The following is a 26,179-nucleotide window of genomic DNA, read 5'->3' as shown; positions in this document are numbered from 1 at the left end:
AAAAAAAAAAAAAAAAAAAAAAAAAAAAAAAAAAAAAAAAAAAAAAAAAAAAAAAAAATCACTTAGTTCACTCTCTGTATCATCTTCTTCTTTAATCTTCAGGCTTGCTTGGATATTCCCAATGATAGCTTTCATGGCGTAGTATAGCCTGCATTACAAGCATTATATATATATATATATATATATATATATATATATATAACCATCTTATTAAAAATTATATAAAATCGGCCAATAATAATAATATTTTTATTTTAAGTATATAAATAATATATTAATAAATTTGTAATTGTAATATACTGAAATTATTTCATGGGCAATTTACAAAATTTATATTTAGGCTATTTTTAAAATATTTAACAACTATTTTATTATTATTATTATTATTATTATTTGTTTAATAATTTGTAATTTAATTTTTTAAAAATTAATCTGTCGAATTTAGAGAGAGAGAGAGAGAGAGAGAGAGAGAGGTTAATTACTTCCACATTTGAAATGGCGAGGGACTTTACGGCCGCAGCTTTCGATGAGGCGAATGGCGCGATTAGGGTCCACGTATGTCATCAGCTTAGGCGTAACCGCCGGGCAAATACACTCCGTATGGCTCACTCTCGCCCTCTGGCAGCACGCCGGTGACGGGTTCCTCCCGAACACCACCGCCAGGCACTCTTTCACCGCCATATTTCTCTCCGCCTTACACTGCGCCGCCGTCAGCGCCGCCACCTCCCCTACTGCCACCGCCATCACCACCACCACCACTGCCAGCACCAAGCCCCAACGCCTCATGCCAATGCCCATGCCCACCATCTGTTTGATAAAAGTCCTGACTCAAACAAACGCCCTTTGCCCTTAGCCCTCCGCGTGGTTAATTATATAGGCGCTGCGTGCGTGGGGTGTTGCAATTCTTTATTAGTGCGGCATTGACTTGGGAGTGCCTCTTCCTCAAGCCCAGTCAAGGGATTTAAAAATAAAGGTATATTTACATTTTAGTCTCGATTCAACTATACTCCTTAGCATAAGAATTAAGCTAGAACATTAACTATTGTACTATGTTTATGTTGTTGGATGAAAGTGTCCCACATTGGTTAATTCAGGGAATGGTCATGAGTTTATAATCAAAGAATACACTCTCCATTGGTATGAGACTTTTTGGGGAGCCCAAAGCAAAACTATGAGAGTTTATACTCAAAGTGGACAATATTATACCATTGTGGAGAGTCGTGTTCGTCTAACATGGTATCAGAGTCATGCCCTAAACTTATACCATTGTGGAGAGTCGTGTTCGTCTAACATGGTATCAGACCTATGCCCTAAACTTAACCATGCCAATAGATGGGTAAATCCTCAAATGTCGAACAAAGTATTGTAAGCATCAAAGGCATAGTCAAAAAGTGACTAGAGAAAACTCCAAAGGAATTGAGCCTCACTTAAGGGGGAGGCATATATTGTTCGAGGGGAGGTGTTGAATGAAAGTGTCCCAAAACCATGAGCACTTATGCTCAAAGTGGACAATATCATACCATTGTGGAGAGTCGTGTTCGTCTAATAGGCTGATGACGTGAGAATTCGATCTTTCTAACATAAGAATGAAGCACGAACATTAACCATTGTACTATGTTCATGTTGGCTGATGATGTGAGAATTCGCCTTCTTAGCTTAAAAATTTAACACGAACATCAACTATTGTATTATGTTCATGTTGGCTAACGAAATTCGACAAATTATAAAATATATATATATATATATATATATATATATATATATTATTTGGTGGGCAATACTGAAATTATGGATTGTATGGCAGATTTTCTTTATCCATTGATTGGTTTTGAAAATAGAAATTTAATGGGTTAGGAGTATATCAATTTGGAATTGAATTCCACATTTTCACGACAATTAGTGGTGTTGGGTCCTCGAGTACTTTATTTTCTCTATCGTCGTCTAATGTTATTGATCATCAAATATTTTAAACTGATTTATCTATCGTCATCTAAGGTATATAATTTATGTTTTCTATTGATGTGTTGTGAGATCTCACATTGGTTGAAGAGGGGAACGAAACATTCCTCGTAAAGGTGTGAACGTAACAGGTCAAAACATACAATATTTGTTAGTGGTAGAGTTCGATTGTTTCAAATGGTATAGCGCTCGACAGTGAAGTAGTGTGCGAGCGAGTATACTGACCTAAAATATTGTATTATTAAAATGTAATTTATTAAATGGGTTAAAAAGTAGTTTATATTTTAATTCAATAAAATAGAGTTAATACATTCTAATATACAATTATAAAATTTAAAACTCTTACTAAAATAATTAAAGAACACTGATTTATTATTGCTAAATTCATAAAAATTAATATTTTATAATTTATATATCGTTATTTTTTAAAAAATATTTAGTGATTGATCCAACCGGAAGAATCATGGACGAACTAAATTTGAATAAAACATTAAAAAAAATGTAAGTTTTAATAATAATATTCAAAAATGTGTAAGTTTTAATAATAATATTCAAAAATGTGTAAGTTTTAATAATAATATTCAAAAATGTGATTGGGAATAAAGAATTTAAAATAGAATAAATTACTAAAATATTAAATTCAACATCAAAGGATCCGTGGCGCAATGGTAGCGCGTCTGACTCCAGATCAGAAGGTTGCGTGTTCGATTCACGTCGGGTTCAATTCCCCGAATTTTTTGGATTTTTTTTATTTTCTTATTTTTATATTAATCTGGTGTCTTATGAAAATTACTTTTATGCCTTTTGTTAATTTTAATATTCACCAGAAGTTCACGGCGTCTCTTTCCTCCGTCAACTTCAACGCTAAACCTTCTTTCCGTCTGGATTTTGTTTGTTGTTTGGATTTAAAATTACAATTTCGTCCTCGAGATTTTAAATCTTTTTCTTACTTTTGTTTCTTAATTTTAAAATATAATTAATAAAATTATTAAACTTTTCATCCTATGTCTTACATGTTCTAGACTTTTAAAAATAGTAATAGGATACTGAACATACGTTACACGAGACCGTATGACTGCTTGCAAAAATCATGTCTACTCTTATCATACCAAAAATACTTCAAAATGTACAATAGCGGTAGGTGTGACGTCAACTCTACACCACCCTAGGCCTTGCGACCTAAGTGAGCTGCCCTGTGACACATACATGTGTCATAACGTGTGTGAGTATTGCAAGACAAGTATCTTGGGTGTTTTCCTTCGAAAATGGATTTTTTAGAATAGTGTGGGATGACACGGGTGTGCCAACATTCGCCTCAACCTATATGTTGGAGGTTGATATATGCACTTGCTATCCAATACGGTATCTGTAAATGACTTGACACGGACAATGTAGGGTTCATTCCTTGATAGAACTCAGATTGATGATTGTTTGGGATGTCTCGATAGTATGATTAACTCATAGGTCAGTTCTCGATAGACACGTCCGAGCAATCCATGATGGCCAAAGCCCTCTCGGGCTTGGAATGACATGATAATGCATGGGTATAAAGATGGGAACCTAGATGACAAAGATGATGCCCGAGATGCAATGTCGTAATCGAAAGATCTTGGCCTAGAGAAGAGGCAAGGTCGAACAGAAGGACTTGACCTAGAGATGATAAAAGCCGACTAAAGTTGCAGACGATTGAACATGCACACACGAGCAACAAATGTAGCGAAACAAGCTTAGATTCTACATGAGTTGTGTTCGGTTGGCGAAGGAGAATATCGTCTAAAGTTCCTTAAAACTTGTCATGAGCGTGTCAAAATCATGACGCCACACAATTGAAAATGTACGACCGTGACACCAATCAAGATAAACAATGAGTTGTACGACCGTGACACCAATCTATATATTACTAACTAAAAAATTGTTTACGAAAGTCTCGTTTATATAACAAAATGATATGTTATCAAAATACAAATTTATTGATTGGGTTAAAAATAGTTTATATTTTAATTCCATAAAATAAACATATACATATATAAATAATAAATAAAAAAAAAACAAAAAAAAAAACTAAATTTAACTAAAACATTAAAAATATAAGTTTTTCATTTTTCATATAATAATAATATTTTAAAAAAATAATTGAAAATAAAGGATTTTATATCAAAAATAAATAGATGACAAATTTGCATAAAAGGATCCGTGGCGCAATGGTAGCGCGTCTGACTCCAGATCAGAAGGTTGCGTGTTCGATTCACGTCGGGTTCATTTTTTCGATTTTTGGATTATTTTCTTATTTTTATATTAGTCTGATGTCTTGCAAAATTACTGTAATATGTTTTGTGATTTTTAATGTCCACATAAAGGGATCCGTGGCGCAATGGTAGCGCGTCTGACTCCAGATCAGAAGGTTGCGTGTTCGATTCACGTCGGGTTCATTTTTTCGATTTTTGGATTATTTTCTTATTTTTATATTAGTCTGATGTCTTGCAAAATTACTGTAATATGTTTTGTGATTTTTAATGTCCACAAAAAGGGATCCGTGGCGCAATGGTAGCGCGTCTGACTCCAGATCAGAAGGTTGCGTGTTCGATTCACGTCGGGTTCATTTTTTCGATTTTTGGATTATTTTCTTATTTTTATATTAGTCTGATGTCTTGCAAAATTACTGTAATATGTTTTGTGATTTTTAATGTCCACATAAAAGGATCCGTGGCGCAATGGTAGCGCGTCTGACTCCAGATCAGAAGGTTGCGTGTTCGATTCACGTCGGGTTCATTTTTTCGATTTTTGGATTATTTTCTTATTTTTATATTAGTCTGATGTCTTGCGAAATTACTATAATGCCTTTTGTGATATTTAATATTCACAAAAAGCCCACGCCGTCTCTTTCCTCCGTGAACTCCCACGCTATACGTGCTTCCGTTTGGATTTTGTTTGTTGTTTGGGTTAAATTACAAATTTAACCCTGAAAATTTTCAATTTTTTTTATTTTGTTTTTTAATTTTAAAATATAATTAATAAGTAGATAAGAAATCATAATTGAAGTTGCCTCATTTTTGTTGAATTAAAAGCCTTTTTTTTTTTTTTTTTTTTTTTTATATATATATATGAAAAGTTGACTTTGTAGTCTTCAAAGAAATAAAGGAAGAGACTCACCGAAACCGAGTTCATTAAGGATCTTACCCGAGTTCATTAGGGATCTTACCCGAGTTGATTAGGGATCTTAGAGGGATACCAAGCGAGGATAATAGGTGGGAGAAAAAAAGATTTAGGGTTTACAAGTGTTTGATTTTACTCATATTTTACCAAAGATGCGTAATTATAAATTTGATTGGGTTTAAAGGATTCATGGGTAGCGTTTTAAGTCCGTTGTCAAATTCAAGGGCTCAACCCCTATACGAGCGATGAAACTACTGAGTCAGAGTGTGCAAAGTTCTTATTAGGCTTGTTTTTAGCCTTCTTCTAGCTAAACTCATTCTCAATGTGTGGTAGACGGTGTACACAGGTCTCAAATACATATCCACCGTAACATGTTAATTTGCAATTAGTAGCAATTTCATCTTTAAGATTAGTCTCACGAAACCCTTATATTCTCTAACGAGGTTTTATCCTATAGAAACGCTCTTTAATAGAACTTTAGTTAAATACCAATCATGACCATGAAATTACGTACCGATTTTGCTTGATGGGTTCGTATTGTTCACTTTAAATCTAATTCATTAACATAATTTCCTCCCAAATTTCAAATTCTACTATTATTATTATTATTATTTTGTCACCATATAGAAATTTAATTCATAAGACCATTACTTAGTCAAAGATTGTATCTCATTATAATAATATATAATTTTTATATTTCCATGTCATTATTCTTCTAATATTATAAAAATAAAATCTTGACAAATTTTCAAAAAAATGAAATTAAAAAATAAATTATGAGACAAAATTATATATTTAACCTAAAAAGTCATCTTAAGAATCATAGCATAGAATAAAATATAAATTTTAAATGGCTATTCTTGTTGATTTAAAATTAAATTATTAATAAAAATTAATTATTAACAATTATTAAAAAAATTCATTTCAAAAAATAAAGTGTCGCTTTCGAAACGTTTTAAAAGTCAAACTCAAAATCCGTAAATATACTTTTAGAATAGACTGCATTTTCAAATTTGACTCATAATTTTTTTTATATATCTTAATGTCATGTAAAATTCTCTATGACAGTTACTGTCTCTAATACGACTATTTAATGAAATGAAATAAACCCGAGGAAAAGTATGGAACGGATTACCTTTATGATCAAGATCAAGAGTAAAGAAAACTCATTTCTAAACTCGTGATTCGAATAACTCTATAAGAGATTTGATCAATACCACTTGAATGATTCTAGCATACAAGTTCTAAACACAAGAATTTGCAAAGAAAATCTTAGCTCTCAACAAAGCTAAAAAAAAAAATAGAAATTCTATTATTTTTAATTTCAAAATGTGACGTCTCTGATCAAAGAAAAGAAGGTTTTATATAGCCTTTACAACCTTAAAACTATGTGACACGTAACTCTCAAATTAAATGGGTTAGTAAATGAGAAATACTCCTAACCTCCCTATTAATATGGCTAGTTAACGGTGGAATATGGTAACGTAGGTTACAATCTAACCTTAATTCCTATATTAAAAACTAGCTTATCACAACAAATATTTAAATTATAATTAAATAGTACAATAAATAAAATGTGCTTATTAATCATAGACTAGTTCCATAAATTTAGCTGAGTTCATTAAAGTTGCATTTAATGCATCTCTTACTTGAAGCTCAACTTTTTCACAACATATAAGGGAGATCTCCAACGTCTTCTAGAATTTTCTTTGATGAGCTCACCATAACTTAAATATAAGTGTATAAGGTTTGTTGTACCTTCTTGGCTCTCGTCCTTATAATTGAACCTTGAGGTATAGAAATTCCTTGGTCATGGTTCATATCATAGATAGTCAATACTATTGGGTATTCATGTGATCAGTTCAATAGGTCTTTTCGTTTTTCAGTTCATATTATAGATTGAGTTCATCTTTATAGTAATCAGATGAATAACAAGAACCGAACAATAACAAGAGCTCTAAAGAGGAAAGAGGTGGGAGCACTCAACCCTTCTTAAACGCTCGTTTTTTTATTCTTATTTTATTTATTATTATTTATGGTTCTAAGAACAAAAATATGTTTAAAAATACAATTTACTTGATAATTATTTTGTTTCAATTTTTAGAATTATATCAACTTCATATAATTAAAACGATAATAAATAAATAAAGAAAAATTTACTAACATTTTTTTAATAATAATAATAATTATTATTATTTTAAACTAAGGACATAATTAAAAATAGTACATAATTAACTTAATATTAAAAAAGAAAAAACAATCATCCCCTTCTTTAATCTTCATGTTTCCTTCTTCATGGAGTCGTAAGACCTGCATTAAAAACATTAATTTAATTATTTAATTAATTAATTAATTATATATATATAACATAATCACCAAGTTATAAATTTATATTTGTAATATAATAAAATTATTTTACGGGCGATTATTCAATTCTATAATGAAATAATGTTACAGTAACTCTGGTTTCAATTTTAGTCCGAAATTTTAAAAATTTCTATACTAAAAAATAATATTATAAAATTTGAAATAATTCGAATGATTTCGAGATATTTATTTTTTAATTTTTTTTGGAATATTTTGAAATATTGAAAAATGAATAATGAAAAAAATAAATATATTAATTTTTGGAAAATTAAATGATTATATATATATATATATATATATATATATATATATATATGTATGTATGTATGTATATATGTATGTATATGTATATGTATATATATAGAGAGAGAGAGCTTAATTACTTCCACATTTGAAGTGGCGGGGGACTTTACGGCCGCAGCTTTCGATGAGGCGAATGGCGCGATTAGGGTCCACGTATGTCATCAGCTTAGGCGTAACCGCCGGGCAAATACACTCGGTATGGCTAACTCTCGCCCTCTGGCAGCACGCCGGCGACGGGTTACTCCCGAACACCACCGCCAGGCACTCTTTCACCGCCATATCTCTCTCGGCCTTACACTGCGCCGGCGTCAGCGCCGCCACCTCCCCTACTGCCACCGCCATCACCACCGCCACCACTGCCAGCACCAAGCCCCAACGCCTCATGCCAATGCCCATGCCCACCATCTGTTTGATAAAAGTCCTGACTCAAACAAACGCCCCTTTGGCCTTAGCCCTCCGCGTGGTTAATTAAATAGGCGCTGCGTGCGTGGGGTGTTGCAATTCTTTATTGGCGCGGCATTGACTTGGGATTGCCTCATCCCCAAGTCCAGTCAAGGGATTTAAATAAATAAGGTATGTTTACATTTTAATCCCTCGTTTTATTGTTTAAGCTTTGAAGATTATTTTCGAGCTTGATTCGAACTTTCTACCTCAAGGAAGAGTTAGTTTTATTAGGGCATTGACCACTGAATCTCTCCTTAGTAGACGCGTTTTAAAATGGCGATATGTAATGGACTAAAGCGAACAATATTTGCTCGTAGTGGACTTAAGCGGTTATAAATGATATCAAAATTAGACATTAGGTGGTATGTTAGCGAGGATGGTAGGTCCCTAAGAGGGTGCGAGGATGGTAGGTCCCTAAGAGGGTGGATTGTGAGATTCCACGTCAATTTGAGAGAAAAATAAAGCATTCCTTATAAAATTGTAGAAATTACTTTCTAGTAAACGCGTTTTAAAATCGTGAGACTTATAGTGATACATAACGGACCAAAACGGATAATATTTACTAACTGTGTACGGATCGATTTGGTTTGAAATTAGGAATTTTATGGGTTAGGAGTATACCCACTTGGAATTAGATTCCACATTAGTGATGTACGGACACCAACTTTCTTTCCATTTTTTTTGATGATTGTGGTCCTCTCTAGGACACTGACTCCTCAATTTTTCGGGCCTACTAGGCCATTTTTTTCGCATTTTGCGGCGGTACGACTTGCTTTATTTTCACTCGTTGTCTAATGTTATTGACTAAGTTACACAATTTTATTTTTATTGATATCGTTGCTCGTTTAATAAGTCTCTCATAGATCCTTAAACTTAGAACAATGCTTTATAGGTTATTAAATTATTAAATTATATCGGATAAATCTTGAATTATTCATGTTCGGGTGCGTAATATGCTCTCTGGCTGATTAATTCATTGTGTTCGACCATAAACATGAAAATTTAAATCACGTGATATCTCCTTTGATATTGAAATTTTTAGCTAATTACAACTTCAATCCATGAATCTTTAAAGACGTGGTTAAGGGTAAGAATTTTCTATTGCAATGGAGATTTCCAACCGAGAATTAACCTAGAGGCTCACGTATATGATATACGTAGTTGAATTAATTAACAAAATGATGTTGTATTATCATACATCATACAATCCGTCCAATCAAACGAACACTAAAGTCACTTACCTAGTTGACCTAAGCCAACGTCTCTAAATTTTCTGAGTCGATGTTCGTTTGATTATACTCGTCGTGGTCTAGTTTCAAAGTTAACTCCAAATGCTGCTACAGGCAACACACCTTGGACAAACATGATCGTGACATCAAGCAATATGGACAATACATGTGTTGATAAACACAGCAGAAATATTCAAGTCAATATATGCTCTTAACGTATTGGTTGATGATAAAGTTTTTGTTGGTCGAGTTTCTAGTCTTGGCTTCGGTTGCATTTTTGTCTTACATATCAATAAGTAATCATTGGTTCGATGCTTCAAGCAAAATCTATTCACAAGTTGTGACGGGTGGCAGAATACACTTCTCTCGAGTTTTATACTAATAAAATTTAAAAATTTAGAGACTTGTTAAGCGCATACGTTTAATATTATTAAGATATTTTTAAAGTTTAAAAAATTATTCAATCATGAAATTAACATGTAATGATGTGGGTTGATATTGCCCAACTTGTCCATTTATTCCTTTCATTAAATTGAATATTCTTAATTAAAAAAAAAATTATGGATCTTTGATGATAATATTTTTTTAAAAAAATAAAGAAGTTGAGGAAAATAGAGAATATGACTTTATATATATATATTAAAAGATAAAAACATGCACTAAAGGATCCGTGGCGCAATGGTAGCGCGTCTGACTCCAGATCAGAAGGTTGCGTGTTCGATTCACGTCGCGTTCATTTTTTGGATTATTTTTTATTTTCTTATTTTTATATTAATTTGATGTTAAAAAAAATAACAAATTAAAATGAATATGATCTTAGCGACACCAAAGGATCCGTGGCGCAATGGTAGCGCGTCTGACTCCAGATCAGAAGGTTGCGTGTTCGATTCACGTCGGGTTCAATTTTCCGAATATTTTTGGATGATTTTTTATTTTCTTATTTTTATGTTAATATAATATCTTGTGAAATTACTTTTATGCCTTTTGTTAATTCTAATATTCACCAAAAGTTCACGGCGTCTCTTTCCTCCGTGAATTTTAACGTTGAACCTTTTTTCCGTTGAGTCTCCACCTCCAATTAGCGTTACAATTTTGTTTGTTTTTTGGTTAAATTATTATTTTTATTAACTATTTAAGGATAATTTTTATTTTTGGTAACATGTTCTTATTTTTTAAATATTTAATTGACTCATAAAATTTTAGTAAATCCTTTTATATATACATATATATAATCTTGACCTATTGACATTTAAAAAAAAAAAAAGAATAGACCTACTAAATAAAAATAAAAAAAATAAAAAAAATAAAAGAGTTAAATATTTTTAAATCGGGTGAAAACTTTCAAGTCGAAATCTTCTCTTAGCCTATTGGTTGATGATAGGGTTCGTGTTGGTGGAGTTTCTAGCCTTTCCCCAGGATACATTCTTGTCTTGCATTAAGTAATCGTTAAAACTCATTTCCAAAGTGTGGCAAGCTGGAATACATACTCAATGTGGCACGTTGATTAGCGATTACTAGCAATCCAACCTCAAGATTAGCCTCACGATAACGAGGTTATACCCTGTGAAAACCTTGTCATCGTAGGTTTGACAGGTGGGTCAAGAATGCCCGACTTATCAAGAACTTCGATCAACAAAAAATGGACTATGTTATTGTTGATACAATGAACATTTTGCACAATGTTCCATGGCTTTCTATTCTCTCTTTACAATGTGATTTTGACACCATTTTATGCTTGTTTTTTCATAATCATACCATTCTCAAACAGCAGTTACATAGTCACCACTGACATCGATTTCAGAATCGATATCGGCGTCGAGATCGTCGAGCCCCGACCCTCCGGCCAACGCTTGGTCCCCAACCTTGGATCCTTCCCCAGGCGTCATTGCTTCCCGAACAATCTGCATGATTTCCTCGACGCTCTGCGACAGCTGGTTGTGTTCTTGTCGTTTGAAGTTCGTTTTCTCAATCTCAATCAGTTCCTTTGGCAAGTTCTTGAAAAACCATGGCAGCTGCTTTATCTCTTGGATAGTGATCCTCTTCAAACAAGAAATGAACAAGATTTATGACCAAAACTAGATCGAACGGAATTCAAACTTAGATTAATATGATCCTATATCGACATAGAGTCCGAGCTGCTTGTTACCTTTGCGGGGTTGGCAACGAATATGCGAGAGAGTAGGTTGCGACACTCCACGGATACACGTACGTAATCGGGTATGGAGTATTGAACACTCAATATTCTCTGTTTTTAAGATTACAGTCATGAGAGACATCACATACATTGTAAATGTTTTGTTTGAGAGACACTTACCGCTATCGTCTTACGAAAATTTCTTGGATCTTCGGGATCTTCGAACGGATACGCTCCGACCAACATCACATACAATGTAACTCCACATGACCAAACATCTGATATCTACAAGGAGTAACAAAATCATCAAGAACAGCTGCAGCCTGCAGAAGAGTATACCACATGGAAAATACCTTGCCATCGTACTCCTTCCGTGATAGAACCTCCGGAGCGATATATGCAGGCGTCCCAACGGTCGATTTCGGTTGCGAGTGTAACAAGCCAGACTGCAACGGATCGAACAAGCAAAAAAGACTGAATATATGACAGAACGAAACAGATTCGAGCTTGTTGGATGATAGATTATCAACCTTTGAGTAACCAAAGTCACATATCTTAAGTTGTGGTGTAGGACTTCCATCCAAGAGTGTGTTTTCGAGTTTCAGATCCCTGTGACAAATTTGCTGTGAACGACATAGAACGATTAAACCGAGCAAACCGAACTAAAACGTATAAGAAAACGAACATGTTTTCGACGACGAAAAGGAAATTTGATTGTTATACCATGGAATGGCAGTAGCTGACTCCGGATATTAGCTGCTGGAAGAAAAATCTTGCCTGATGTGCAGAACGATTCCGAGAAACCGAACAAAAGACGGGTTGAGAAATGGAAAAGATAAAGAGATATAGAAAAGCAAGAAAAGGTAAAACGTCGACCTCGTCTTCACTAAATCGACCAGCGCTGCATATTCTTCCGAAAAGTTCACCACCAGCTGCATATTCCATGACAATGGCCAAATGAGTTGGGGTTAAGAAGACCTGCAGACAAACATCACTCATTCAGGTGCTCCATCCATGTGGAATCTTTACAATGTCCAAGATAACGGTTAGAAGATAAGGATTTCGTGTGATAACGATCATGTTTTTAAGAGTTACCCTCGTTTTCCATATTCTTATAAGGTATGCTTCGTTCTCCCTCCCGACGTGGGATCTCACAATCCACCTCCCTTGAGGCCAAAGGTCCTCGCTAGCACGCCGCTCAGTGATTGGCTCTGATACCATTTGTAACAACTCAAACTCACTACTAATAGATATTGTCCGCTTTGGCACGTTACGTATCACTATCAGCCTCGCAGTTAATGTTGAGATATGATTCAAAGTATTCAAAATGAAGATATGATTTGAAGTAGTTGAGATATGATTCAAATATTCAAACTACGAAGATTTTAGGAGATTGTTAGTAGATTTGAATTTATCTAGATCGGCATGATTTACTATTTCTGGTCCAGTGTATTAGCTCTAAATACTAGAATTGTGTAACCCTCTAAGCATCAAGTTAGTAGACATTAATAAAGCACCGCAGCTTCTATCTATTCTCATCTATTCTTATCTCTTTCACTATTCCTCTTTCCAACAGTTAACACGTCGGTTAGGAAGAGGTTTCCAAACTCTTATAAGGTATACTTTGTTTCCCTCTCCAACTGATGTGGGATCTCACAATCCACCCCCCTTGAGGCCCAGCGTCCTCGTTGGCACACCGTCCAGTGACTGGCTCTGGTACCATTTGTAACCGCCCAAGCACACCGCTAATAGATATTGTCCGTTTTTGCCCGTTATGTATCACCATCAGCCTCACGGTTTTAAAAGACGTCTGTTAGGAAGAGGTTTCCAAACTCTTATAAGATATGCTTCATTCCCCTCTCCAACCGACGTGGGATCTCACAATCCACCCCCCTTGAGGCCCAGCGTTCTCGCTAGCACACCGTCCGATGACTGGCTCTGACACCATTTGTAACAGCCCAAGCCTACCGCTAGTAGATATTGTCCATTTGGCCCATTACATATCACCATCAGCTTCGCGATTTCAAAACACGTCTGTTAGGAAGAAGTTTCCACTCTTATAAGGTATGCTTCGTTACTTTTCCAACCGATGTGAGATCTCACAATCCACCCCCCTTGAGGCCTAGCATCCTCACTAACACATCATCCGGTGATTGATTCTGATACCATTTTTAACAACTCAAGCTCACCGCTAATAGATATTGTCTGCTTTGACCTGTTACGTATCACCATCAGCCTCATGGTTTTAAAACACATCTATTAGGAAAAGGTTTCTAAACTCTTATAAGATATGCTTCGTTCCCCCCTCCAACCGATGTGGGATCTCACAATCCACCCCCTTGAGGCCCAACATCCTCGCTGGCACACCGCCCAATGACCGACTCTGATACCATTTGTAACAGCCCAAGCTCATCGCTAGTAGATATTGTTCACTTTGGCTCATTACGTCTCACTATCAGCCTCACGATTCTAAAACACGTATGCTAGAGAGAGGNTAAACTCTTATAAGATATGCTTCGTTCCCCCCTCCAACCGATGTGGATCTCACAATCCACCTCCCTTGAGGCCCAGCGTCCTAGTTAGCACATCGCATAGTGATTGACTCTAATTCCATTTGTAACAACTCAAGCTCACCACTAGTAGGTATTTTCTGCTTTGGCCCATTACATCTCACCATCAGCCTCACAGTTTTAAAACACGTCTGTTAGAGAGAGGTTTTCACACTTTTATAAGTTATGCTTCGTTCCCCACTCCAACCGATGTGGGATCTCACAATCCACCCCCTTGAGGTCAAGTGTCCTCGCTGACACACCGCCCAATGACCAAATCTGATAACATTTGTAACAGCCCAAGCTCACTGCTAGTAGATATTGTTCACTTTGGCCCATTACATATCACCGTCAACCTCACGATTCTAAAACACGTCTGCTAGAGAGAGGTTTCCACACTCTTATAAGGTATGCTTCGTTCCCCCCTCCAACCGACGTGGATCTCACAATCCACCTCCTTTGAGGTCCAGCGTTCTCGTTAACACACCGCTCAATAACTGACTCTAATATCATTTGTAACAACCCAAGCTCACCACTAGTAGATATTGTCTGCTTTGGCCCATTACGTCTCACCATCAGCCTCACAGTTTTAAAACACGTCTATTAAAAAGAGGTTTTCACACTTTCATAAGTTATGCTTCGTTCCTCCCTCCAACCAATGTGGGATCTCACAATCCACCCCCCTTGAGGCCCAGCATCCTCACTGGCACACCGCCCAGTGACTAACTCTAATACCATTTATAACAACAAAAGCTCACCGCTAACAGATATTGTCCACCTTGGCCCGTTACATATCACCATTAGCCTCACGGTTTTAAAACACATCTATTAGAAAGAAGTTTCCAAACTCTTAAAATGTATGCTTCGTTTCCCTCTCTAACCGACGCAGGATCTCAAAGCAAGCCAATCAACAACATAAGCAAGCCAAGGGAGATAACAAAACTCAATTTGATTTCATTATAAACTATCCTTACCTCCTTGAATCTGATAATGTTCGGATGCTGCAACGATCGATGATTAATGATTTCCCTTTGAACTTTCTCATCAATCTAAAGAACAGAACCATGAAAAAGAATGATTTAAGCCTTCAAATCAACCATTAACAAACATGTTTATGAACAATCCACATTCAAATATAAATGGAAAAGGCCTAAACAAAGTCATTAACAATCTATAATGAACAAAACCCATCTTGCATTCGTCTGGAATTGATGCATATGAATCATTATTAGGCCTTGTTCTATGAACACATTGAACAAACACCATGATCAATCAAAAAGCTTCATAAATTTCTTCACAAGTCAACAGAGAACAATGGAACAAACAGTGGGAAGCCATTAAAGCACCAAGCCAAAAGGTAATAAGAAACAAGAAAACAGCCAAACCCCATTAGCAAAACAATAATCAGACCAAGTTCTTCAAATCCCACCATTGTTTAAGCAAATTCTAAAGCATTAGAGCGCTAATCAGACCCATTACAGCATTAAATCCAATTAACAAGCTATTTACCTTCTTCCCTCTCTCAATGTACTTAACAGCAACAAGCTCGTTCGTCTTCTTGTCTCGAACGAGCCTAGCAACTCCAAAATTTCCAGAGCCAAGGTCCTTCAATGGCTCGAACCGATCCTCCATTAGAACTCAATTCAAAAGAAAAAACCCCCAAAAGGGAAATAAGAACACTAGGAAACTTGGGGGAAAAGAAATGGGGTTTGTCAAGAAATGAAGGGAAAAGCAAAGGGTATTGTTAAACGTGAAGCAGGGTTTTAATGGCGGAGAAAGTGGGGTCGTAGAAGAAAGATAATGGCTCAGGAAAGAGGCGGCTGCAGAGCAACGCACCCTTTTGAAGATGAAGTTCCTCCAAATGGGACTACTTTTCAACGACCCAAAATTCCTTTTACACGAGAAACCCATCATTTACGTTCAAAAACAACACTATGTTGTAATTGGTGGATGAATGATTTCCAAAAGTGGGTAACAATCCAATTTTTAGTTCATGGAGATTTACTCATGAAATCACTNCCAAAAAAAAAAAAAAAAAAATACCCTTCAAATTTTTATACTAGTTCGTAGCTATACCCACGAGTATATACGGGATTTTATGAGTTTAATCTATAAACTTTTTAGGTCCTTCATTTGATCTTCAAAAATTAAAAAGTATTTAATTCATCTGAGATCCCGATTGGGAGGAGAACGAAACATTGTTTATAAGGGCATGAAAACCTCTCTCTTGGATGCGTTTTAAAAACCTCGACCGAAAATCCGAAAGGTAAAACCCAAAGAAAATAATATCTGCTAGCAGTACACTTTGATCGTTACAAAATGAAAGCTAAAATAATAAAAATACTCTTTTAAGAAAGTTTCAAAAATATTTTTACCCTTAGTTTTGGATAAAAACAGTTAACGAATCTAATAGTTAGGAGTTTAATATACGCTTTATAAAGTTTAGAGACTAAATAAACTGTCTTTTTTTCAATAACGAGACCTGATATAATATTAGTACGAGATTAAATTCACCTTAACTTAATAACTCGAGCTTTTAAGTTCATAGATAATTTAATCCGAGATAATTAATTAAAAAAAATTGATATTATTTTTTCTTTAATTAATATTGATCACTACTTTTGGGATGATTAATGATTTAGTACTTAGCTCGATAAAGTATATTAATAAAAAAATAAATTAAAGAATATTAATAATAATTTATATTTAAAAGGCATTTAAAATTGAGAGAAAAATATTGTGTTGAACTCAATAATTGAATAATATATACAAAAAAATGAAAAATTGAATAAATCAAAGCTATAAATAACAAAATTATTTAAAATAAATTAGAATTAAATAACACGTAAGCTAAAACGAGCCGCTTCCAGCAAAATCATTGACCACGACAGTACGTGACTGTCCATTGATAATTAGCCACGTGGCGTCTGTGTTCTAAACGCGTGCGAATAACGTGAACCCGGTGCACGATAGCGTGAAGCGGACCATTTAGAAACGGGTCTTTGGGTCTAAAATGCACCGTTTAGTGGGACCCACTTCTGTAGCTGTCGGCTACGAGAATATTTATCNTTTTTTTTTTTTTTTTTTTTTTTTTTTTTTTTTTTTTTTTTTTTTTTTTTTTTTTTTTTTTTTTTTTTGTAGTTTTTTTTTTCAATTTTGGTTGAGTTGAATTCTTGAAAAATCGAAAATTCGGGTTAGTTTATGGGTTGACGTTTTTTTTTATCTGACCCGACCAACCCAAAAATGTTGGTATATTCCACTGCTGTCCTACCCTATTTTAAATTATATTCAGACTATTTAACATTTGTAATCGATGTTAGTTATGCATTGTGACTCGTGAATGTTCGATATTTAGAGTTTATGAGATTTTAGTGATTAATGCATGTATTGTGAATAAGTATAATATTTTTCAAATAATTGCCGTCCAACCCAATTCAAAAATAGAGGGTTGAGTTAGATTGGGTTGTGAACTCTATAATTTCGGGTTTGTTCAAACGATTTCTCCCACCCACCTCGTGTACACCCTTATTAGAGGATTTAGAATAAATTCTACCAAATTTTCTTTTCAATTTCGAAAATCAGAAACTTAATGTCGAGCTTAAGGAAATTGTTGCCGTGAATGTTTTTATTAATTTTGCAAGTTATGATGGTAACAGTTCGAGTCCGAGTAAGAACGTCAAACTATGACTATTTTCAGTCGAACGCAAAGAGTGAGCCTCTCAATACATTATGCGCCCAAGGTTCAAACGAAGAAAGGCTTAACGCGAATACCTAGGCATCCAGAGACAAGGAAGATCATAGTAAGCGATGAAATGCTTCGGGAAGTTAAAAATAAGCGTAGATCCAGAGATTCTTGAATAGGTCAGCAAAACAATCGACCAAAGGTAAAACACTTTATGAGATGTCTATAGATAATTTTCTTCCACATATATTGACAAATATATATATATATATATATATATATATATATATATATATATATATATTTGTAAAATTAAGAATTATATTGAAAATTTTAAAACTTTAGAAGTATTTATTTTTAGACGAAATACAAAATTTATATATTTTTATTAATTTAACTTATTTTGATTGTCCTTGAATGCGTATGATCACGCGCCACGGTGCACGTGGGGACAAATATGGATAAAAGGGTTGAATGAACCGATGTAACGACTGGTAGTTGAGTTACTAATCCAACAGCTGGACGCCACGTGTTCTTACTCTTCAATGGCCCACGCGCCTCAAGTATCGTGGATCCCATCTTACCTCCAAACAAACAATCACATCAATTTGCATAAAACAATATTATCCAACAACAATCTAATTAAACTCCAAATAAAAAATAAGATAATTATTATAATAATAAATAACATTCTAATAGTAGCCATCAATTCATTCTTATAAACTCGATATTATTTTTATATTTTAAATTTAAATTATATTAATTTAATATATATTATCAAACGGGTATTATTAGAATAATAAATTATTTAAAAATATTCCCAGGTAAAAATCTCGACTATCTAAATCATCCTCACAAACAAACCAAATGTGTTAATCTAAGGTTGTCAGACGTCGTTAACGACTAGAAAAATAAATTAATATAAAAAAAATGAAAAAAAAAATAGCATATAAATGCAGTCACGAGCAACACTTCTTGAATAAGCATGACTATGACACCATACATCTATATTTTCAGACGTCGAGAGATTTCTCGATTATCCAGTAGCACGTCTAAAATAATTTATATAATAATATTTGTTTTTTTTTTAATTTATCAAATTAAAATATCTCTTTACCAAAAAAAAAAATTATTATATTTACAATTAAAATTTTAGTTGATTTAAAAAAAATGGATCTATTACTTTTAGTCCATTTGATGGGTTACAAGCCCATGAAAGCTCAAATTGCAGGCCCAATTACTGGCCCAAGCCCATCGCTAGCAAATATTGTCCACTTTGGCCCGTTACGTATCGTTGTCAGCTTTGCAATTTTAAAATGCGTCTACTAGGGAGAGGTTTCTACGTAGTTGTAAGGAATGTTTCGTCCCCTCTCTAATCAATATGGGATCTCACAATGCACCCACTTGGGAGCCAGCATTCTCGCTGCCACACCGCTCGGTATCTGCCTCTGATACAATTTGTAATAGTTCAAGCCCCTGACCTATTACATATTACCATCAGCTTCACGGTTTTGAAGTGTGTCTACTAGAGAGAGACTTCCACTGTTACATTCCACTGTCCTAATTTAATTTAATTATAATTTGAAAAGACGTGAGAAAAGAAAAAGTGTAATATTGGGTGAATATTTAATTATTGTTATATAAAAATAATTACATACAAATATACCAAACAAAAATTTAATTTATTCATTGGATTGATTACCTTAAACGTAAGGAGTTATGGCTTTCGGTGGTCGGTCATAAAATGTTTTGTCCATTAATTTCCGTAATTAATAATTAATGTTGGATTAAAATAGTCAACTTTCTGATTAAAATATAAAAAAAATTATAATTAAAATAATCCAATAATTGAGTAACGGCAACACGTCAGCACTTTGTTTGTGGTCTTTAATGATCTTGTCCCCTCGATGAAGGAACAGCCGTTATTTCTTCATTTCTTATGGATAATGTTTTTGAACGCTTCTATTTCTAATTCTTTATAATTTCAATTTTTTTTTCGTAACCGTCTAAACTCATCGCTAGTAGATATTGTCCGCTTTCACCTGTTACGTATCGATGTCAACCTCACGATTTTGAAACGCGTTTACTAGAATCGGTCAAACAATCTGATTGAGTCTCGATTTAGAATGAATGGGTGCGAGAACGAGAATGAGAATGATTTTCCTTCCCGATTATTTCTATGATTGTCGTGTAAAATCTGTGTTTATTATGAAGTGGGTCCCGCAAATAATAAGAATTTTCTCGTTTCCCTCTTCTTTTTTTTTCTCGATCGTTCAAATCTGAGTAGCTATCGTCTTTTTTTCATTCGTCTCTACGCTTTTGTAGGTTCTGTATCTCTGTTCTTCTTACTTCACATTTGAGACATTAAGAGTTTTAGTGGCTTTCCTTCGAGATCCATATGCATTATTATAGTTCAAAAGCAACCGTTCTATTCTCCACACTACAACAATTCACGTATTTTCAATACTAAAAAGTAAAAAAAAAAAAAAACAGGTCATGAGAGCGGTACTGCAAACTCTAAAAAATGGGAAGAGGAGGTTTCTTCTGACGGTATGTGACGTATCTTCAAGAGAGGTAGCTTCTTGGGACGATTGTTATAAACCATTTTTTTTTTCGTAATAGTAGTGTTCCTGTCCAAACCCATTGTTAGTAGATATTGTCCGCTTTGACCTGTTACATATCGTCGTCAACCTGACGATTTTAAAACACGTCTACTAGAAAGAGGTTTATACACCCTTATAAAAACCAGTCAAACAATCTGATTGAGTCTCGATTTTGAATGAATGGTTGCGAAAACGAGAACGAGAATGATTTTCCTTCTCGATTATTCCTATGATTGTCGTATAAAATCTGTGTTTATTATGAATTGGGTCCTACAAATAATAAGAATTTTCTCGTTTCCCTCTTCTTTTTTTTTTCTCGATCGTTCATATCTGAGTAGCTATCGTCTTTTTTTCATTAGTCTCTAAGCTTTTTTAGGTTCTCTATCTCCGTTCTTCTTACTTCACATTTGAGACATTAAAAATTTTAGTGGGTTTCTTCGAAATCCATATGCATTATTATAGTTCAAAAGGGACCGTTCTATTCTCCACACTACAACAAATTCACGTATTTTCNGCTTATGAGAGCGGTACTGCAAACTCTAAAAAACGAGAAGAGGAGGTTTCTTCTAACAGTATGTGACGTATCTTCAAGACAGGTAGCTTCTCGGGACGATTGTTATAAACCAAATTAATAAAAAAGAAAAAAGATTATACATATATTTTTTTTAATTTTTTTAATTTTAAGATGAATTTGAATTTTGATAATTTATTTAGAAACTGTTTCGATTATTTTCATCGAATTAAAAATAATTTAAAAAGTCAACGTGATATGAATTTTTTCAAAGAAATGTTGAAGGTCAATATTAAAATTTAATGTTAAATAATACATAAAAAGGATGACTTTTTTAGGGAAATAAAATAAAATAATACAACTACGTAAATAAAATTTTTAAATATTGAAAATAGGATAAGATTTTTGATTGTGAAATGGATCTATTGATGTGACAAAACTTATTGGAAAATAATATTTCTTTATTTCTTTATTCACTATACTTTTCTAAAAATATATAAACTTTTAATAATATTATTTTTTAATTATAAAAAACATTGAAAAATAGCCTTAAAACTTTTTTTTTAAAATTTAAAATATCATTATGATGAAAATAATTATCGAATAATACTCTTATAATTTTAAGAATATTTTTGAAACAGGGTATCCAATTTCCATCCAAAATTAATCATAATAGTATTTTTTTTAATTTTTTTTTAATTCTTAAAAAATACAGAGATAAAAATGAATAATTTAAAAGTATAGGGACTAAATTGAAATCTAAGTCGTCCAATGATTTTATTATTATTATTATTTATTTATTTTGGGTGAATTGTGACAAAATAATATAAAATGGCATAAGGTCCAACCACACACATGGACAAGCAAGGACATGTGAAATGTTGGACGATATTCCAAACGCCATTATTGGTTCTACCAATAAATTTCATTTTATTTTATTTATTTTTTATTAAAAAAAATGCTTTCAACTTAAATTTGTTTGTATTTTAGAATTTTTTTAATTATATTTTAATAAAATTTATATTAATTTCAATTTATAACTCCGAGTCTTAAAGTACGGATCGGTTACTTAAAAACAAGACTCTAAAAAAAAGTTGAACTTTCTCGAGTACATCTTTAAACATATTTTAAAAGACGAATTATTTTGAAGAAAAAAAATAGTGAATATTACAAATATTCACTAAAACACCACCCGATTTAGCGTCCTTACTGGCACACCACCTCGTATCTACCTCCTTTCGGGTTTCAATGTCCTTACTAGCACACCACCTCGTATCTACTCCCTTTTGGGGCTCAGTGTTCTTACTTGCACACCGCCTCGTGTCTACTCCCTTTCAGGGCTCAGCGTTCTTACTTGCACACCGCCTCGTGTCTACTCCCTTTTAGGGCTCAGCGTTCTTACTTGCACACCGCCTCGTGTCTACTCCCTTTCAGGGCTCAGCGTTCTTACTTGCACACCGCCTCGTGTCTACTCCCTTTCAGGGCTCAGCGTCCTTACTTGCACACCGCCTCGTGTCTACTCTCTTTTGGGGCTCAGCGTTCTTACTTGCACACCGCCTCGTGTCTACTCCCTTTCAGGGCTCAGCGTTCTTACTTGCACACCGCCTCGTGTCTACTCCCTTTCAGGGCTCAGCGTCCTTACTTGCACACCGCCTCGTGTCTACTCTCTTTTGGGGCTCAGCGTTCTTACTTGCACACCGCCTCGTGTCTACTCCCTTTCAGGGCTCAGCGTTCTTACTTGCACACCGCCTCGTGTCTACTCCCTTTCAGGGCTCAGCGTCCTTACTTGCACACCGCCTCGTGTCTACTCCCTTTCAGGGCTCAGCGTCCTTACTTGCACACCGCCTCGTGTCTACTCCCTTTCAGGGCTCAGCGTCCTTACTTGCACACCGCCTCGTGTCTACTCCCTTTCAGGGCTCAGCGTCCTTACTTGCACACCGCCTTGTGTCTACCTCCTTTTGGGGCTCAGCGTCCTTACTGGCACACCGCCTCGTGTCTACCTCCTTTTGGGGCTCAGCGTCCTTACTGGCACACCGCCTCGTATCTACCCCCTTTCGGGTCTCAGGGTCCTTACCGCCTCGTATCTACTCCCTTTCGGGGCTCAGCGTTATTACTTGCACACCACCTCGTGTCTACTCCCTTTCGGGGCTCAGCGTCCTTACTGGCACACCGCCTCGTGTCTACCTCCTTTTGGGGCTCAGCGTTCTTACTGGCACACCGCCTCGTGTCTACCCCCTTCGGAGCCCAGCGTCCTTACTAGCACTTCCCTTTCGAGTTTCCTCTTAAGGCTTTAAAACTCATTTGTTAGTGAAAAGTTTCCACACCCTTATAAAGGGTGTTTCGTTCTCCTTCACAACCAATGTGGGATATCACACTTCTATATTGAGATAAGATATGCATACAAAAATATAACAAAAAAATAAATAAAAAATTAAGTGATCGATTTTATTGTGAGATTCCATATCGATTGGAGAGAGAAATGAAACATTTCTTATAAGAGTGTAGAAATCTCTCCAGACACGTTTTAAAATTGTGAGGCTCATGACGATACGTAATGGGTCAAAACAGACAATATAAGCGATGACCTCAGATTGTTACAAGTGGTAACAAAGTCAGACACCAGGCGATGTGCCAGTGAGTACGTTGGACCTATAAGGGGTACATTTATTTTAAAAGTGGAAGTCACTCGCTCGTTACTTACCCCTAGATCGAGATCATCTAGCTAGACTTCAATCGATACACATAGATATTAACCACTCAACCCATACCAAAGTGATTCTATGGACGATCCATAATGACCTAAAATAGCGTTGATTCCTTATAGGAAACCAAATAATAATAATGAGGTCATCCCGTAGGGTGACTTGGATAACTCCCTATCGGTTATCTTGGTAACCAATCACCAAGCACGTAACATATTTAAAACGTACTTTATGAGACACCTAAGCATATAATACATTAAAAACGTGCTTTATGAGACAACACAATCATACAAATCACATAATCATATACGTATATAAATATCGAACAAATTTAGAAAACAAAATCGTATGAAACTCATTCTATATAAGCCGAGAAAAATATAGAAATACAGATTTATTTATTTAATTTTCTACATTTTTCTCTCATTTATATTTTAAAAGTCTTATAAATATGTAAATTTTATGGAAAATAAGGCCTAAATTAATTCACAATAGTTTAAATCGATTTAATAATTAATTTAAAATTTTAATTAATATTCATCCACATATAAATTGATTTTTTTTTTCAAAAATTAAATTATGACCTCATTATTTTTCTTCTAAACTCGTAATAATAAATTATTTTTTTTATTAGAATTGATAAAAATTAAATTATGACCGAACAAAATCCGACCCTAATTGTCTCGCTAAATCAAACATAATTGAACCAAACCGAACCAAATTAATTAAAATTAATAATATAAGTCTAAAATTAAATATTATAATATATTCATTAAAATGACATATGACTTTTTCTATAGTTTTACCAAAAAAAAAAAAAAAACATAAATTTTAATATATTTATATTATTTTTAGTCAAGATATTGAGCATTTTGTCTTGGTCAAACATTTTTCGAGATTCAATTTTATTCGGTTGACGAATAATTCACCTAAATTAAATCAAGAATTACGAGAAATGAATCTCCGATCATACACGTTACCTAAAAATAATGGTGAAAATACAAAATTTCGATGTTTTGACGACCTCGACTAATCTATAAAGTCAAGGTCGGAATGGTAACCCATCCTAATTTGCAATCTCCAACTGGGTTTTTATTTTTATGATTAATACGTTTTTTTTAATTAGGTTAACGACGATGACTGAAGATAAATAGTTAACCCGTGTCTCGAATGAGGGAAGTCATTTGATATCTGTTCTTAAAGTTAGATGTTTATCTCTGAATATTCGTTTCATACGGTAGAATTAAAAAAATTATGGTCGTAATTTGACATTTTCTTAAAAAAATAAAAATAAATAAATAACATTAAAAAAAATTACCTAATTTATACCAAAATTATTTTGAGAAATAAATTACATATTTTGAAAAGGGAAAAAAAAGTTGGTGAGGGCTATAAATTCTTTAAACTTAAGATACAAGAAATACATAATTAATTAATTATTTATTTAAATTTATTTATTTATTGGTTTCTTTGATTTTGTTGTTACTTTTTGTATTAATTTTTTTAAAATAGTTTTTTTTTTGAAAGCTACACAATTATAAATATCGATCAACGCTGTTGAGCGAAAGCCCGCAACCACAAAATAAATAATAAGTGAGATAAAGAAATTTGAACCGCTCGTCTTTTAGTCAAGCACACACGTGCATTAACCAGTTATGCTATGTTTAGATTGTCACGTGCTCGAGGTTAGTATGCTATAGGTGAAAAGTTAAACCATCCCGCTAAATTTAGTTTTCTGTTAAGAGATTAATATAAAAAAAAAACAAACTATAGAAGGTAAAACTTCACCCGACTTGGTACCCAGAACACCGACTTATTAACTCTACCGACTTATTAACTCTACCGACTTATTAACCCTTGCTTCATAACTTAATTTATCGCCCGAAAACGCCCACAAAATTTGGTCCATGGTTTGGTAATTTTGGGTGGTTTTTCTTAAATCTACCATTTATTCTCTTTAATTTATCATTTATTATTGTACCTTTTTTTGTTCGTAAATGTTAGAATTGGTTAACGAATAATTAAAAAATATGAAGAAAATAATGGATAAAGTCGAAAAATATTAAAATATACCGAACTAAATTAAAATTTTTAAAATAAATTTAAAAATACCATTTTTGTCCTTGTACGTTGGGTTCGATTCCATCGGGTCTTTATACAAAATTTAAAAATTATTTTAAAGATTTATTAAAATATTAAGAGTTAAAAAATACTAAAATATTATATAATATATAATTTAAGCATAGTTCAGAGTAAAATAAATTTGACATATTTTATTAATGAAAAGGAAGGGCAAAGGAGGAATTATAGAAACAAATGGAGGGCAAAATGGGAAGAAAAGGTTTTTATTTAAAATTAATATTTATATGGTAAAGATGGGTATATAATGTATTAAATTGAGCATTATTAACGTTAATTTTGAAGCATAATTAATTAAAATAATTAGCTTAATCACATAATTAAGAGTGAAGAAAGGAATATTCGGCGAAGGCCACGGTCACGGGCCATGGGGTCCCTTTCAGTTTCCTTTTTAACTCGCTCAT

The 26,179-nt window shown here is 33.9% G+C and overlaps 3 protein-coding genes and 7 non-coding genes across 11 annotated transcripts; 7 read left to right on the top strand and 3 right to left on the bottom strand.

Moving 5' to 3' along the window:
- Positions 1–59: 59 nt before the first annotated feature.
- Positions 60–923, bottom strand: LOC111810619. Its single transcript, XM_023697350.1, has 2 exons — positions 483–923; positions 60–148 (listed from the first exon to the last, which is right to left on the bottom strand). The coding sequence occupies exons 1-2, from the start codon at positions 805–807 to the stop codon at positions 132–134; spliced, it is 342 nt and encodes a 113-aa protein (XP_023553118.1). The 5' UTR covers positions 808–923; the 3' UTR covers positions 60–131.
- A 1,687-nt stretch (positions 924–2,610) lies between these two features.
- On the top strand, positions 2,611–2,682 carry TRNAW-CCA. Its single transcript has one exon. It is a non-coding gene; the product is annotated as a tRNA-Trp (tRNA).
- Positions 2,683–4,146: 1,464 nt separating this feature from the next.
- TRNAW-CCA lies at positions 4,147–4,218 on the top strand. Its single transcript has one exon. It is a non-coding gene; the product is annotated as a tRNA-Trp (tRNA).
- Positions 4,219–4,316: 98 nt separating this feature from the next.
- TRNAW-CCA lies at positions 4,317–4,388 on the top strand. The gene has a single exon. It is a non-coding gene; the product is annotated as a tRNA-Trp (tRNA).
- A 98-nt stretch (positions 4,389–4,486) lies between these two features.
- Positions 4,487–4,558, top strand: TRNAW-CCA. Its single transcript has one exon. It is a non-coding gene; the product is annotated as a tRNA-Trp (tRNA).
- Positions 4,559–4,656: 98 nt separating this feature from the next.
- On the top strand, positions 4,657–4,728 carry TRNAW-CCA. The gene has a single exon. It is a non-coding gene; the product is annotated as a tRNA-Trp (tRNA).
- Positions 4,729–7,309: 2,581 nt separating this feature from the next.
- Positions 7,310–8,390, bottom strand: LOC111810675. The gene is made up of 2 exons (XM_023697418.1): positions 7,863–8,390; positions 7,310–7,422 (listed from the first exon to the last, which is right to left on the bottom strand). Exons 1-2 carry the CDS (start codon positions 8,185–8,187, stop codon positions 7,406–7,408), a joined length of 342 nt encoding a protein of 113 aa, XP_023553186.1. The 5' UTR covers positions 8,188–8,390; the 3' UTR covers positions 7,310–7,405.
- A 1,729-nt stretch (positions 8,391–10,119) lies between these two features.
- TRNAW-CCA lies at positions 10,120–10,191 on the top strand. Its single transcript has one exon. It is a non-coding gene; the product is annotated as a tRNA-Trp (tRNA).
- A 94-nt stretch (positions 10,192–10,285) lies between these two features.
- TRNAW-CCA lies at positions 10,286–10,357 on the top strand. Its single transcript has one exon. It is a non-coding gene; the product is annotated as a tRNA-Trp (tRNA).
- Positions 10,358–11,085: 728 nt separating this feature from the next.
- On the bottom strand, positions 11,086–16,019 carry LOC111809630 (serine/threonine-protein kinase SAPK2-like). 2 transcript variants are annotated; one of them, XM_023695996.1, is made up of 9 exons: positions 15,648–16,017; positions 15,113–15,187; positions 12,466–12,567; positions 12,313–12,366; positions 12,120–12,212; positions 11,943–12,035; positions 11,770–11,874; positions 11,602–11,700; positions 11,086–11,494 (listed from the first exon to the last, which is right to left on the bottom strand). In XM_023695996.1, the coding sequence occupies exons 1-9, from the start codon at positions 15,768–15,770 to the stop codon at positions 11,216–11,218; spliced, it is 1,023 nt and encodes a 340-aa protein (XP_023551764.1). In that variant the 5' UTR covers positions 15,771–16,017; the 3' UTR covers positions 11,086–11,215. The 2 variants fall into 2 exon arrangements, with proteins under 2 accessions (XP_023551764.1, XP_023551762.1); XM_023695994.1 differs by having other exon boundaries at positions 11,943–12,212; positions 15,648–16,019.
- Between the last annotated feature and the right edge of the window lie 10,160 nt (positions 16,020–26,179).

The sequence above is a fragment of the Cucurbita pepo genome, chromosome LG14 (assembly GCF_002806865.2).
Source record: "Cucurbita pepo subsp. pepo cultivar mu-cu-16 chromosome LG14, ASM280686v2, whole genome shotgun sequence".
Taxonomy (NCBI): Eukaryota; Viridiplantae; Streptophyta; class Magnoliopsida; order Cucurbitales; family Cucurbitaceae; genus Cucurbita; species Cucurbita pepo.
Note: the sequence above shows the minus strand (reverse complement) of the source record. Positions and strands in the feature narration are given on the sequence as shown.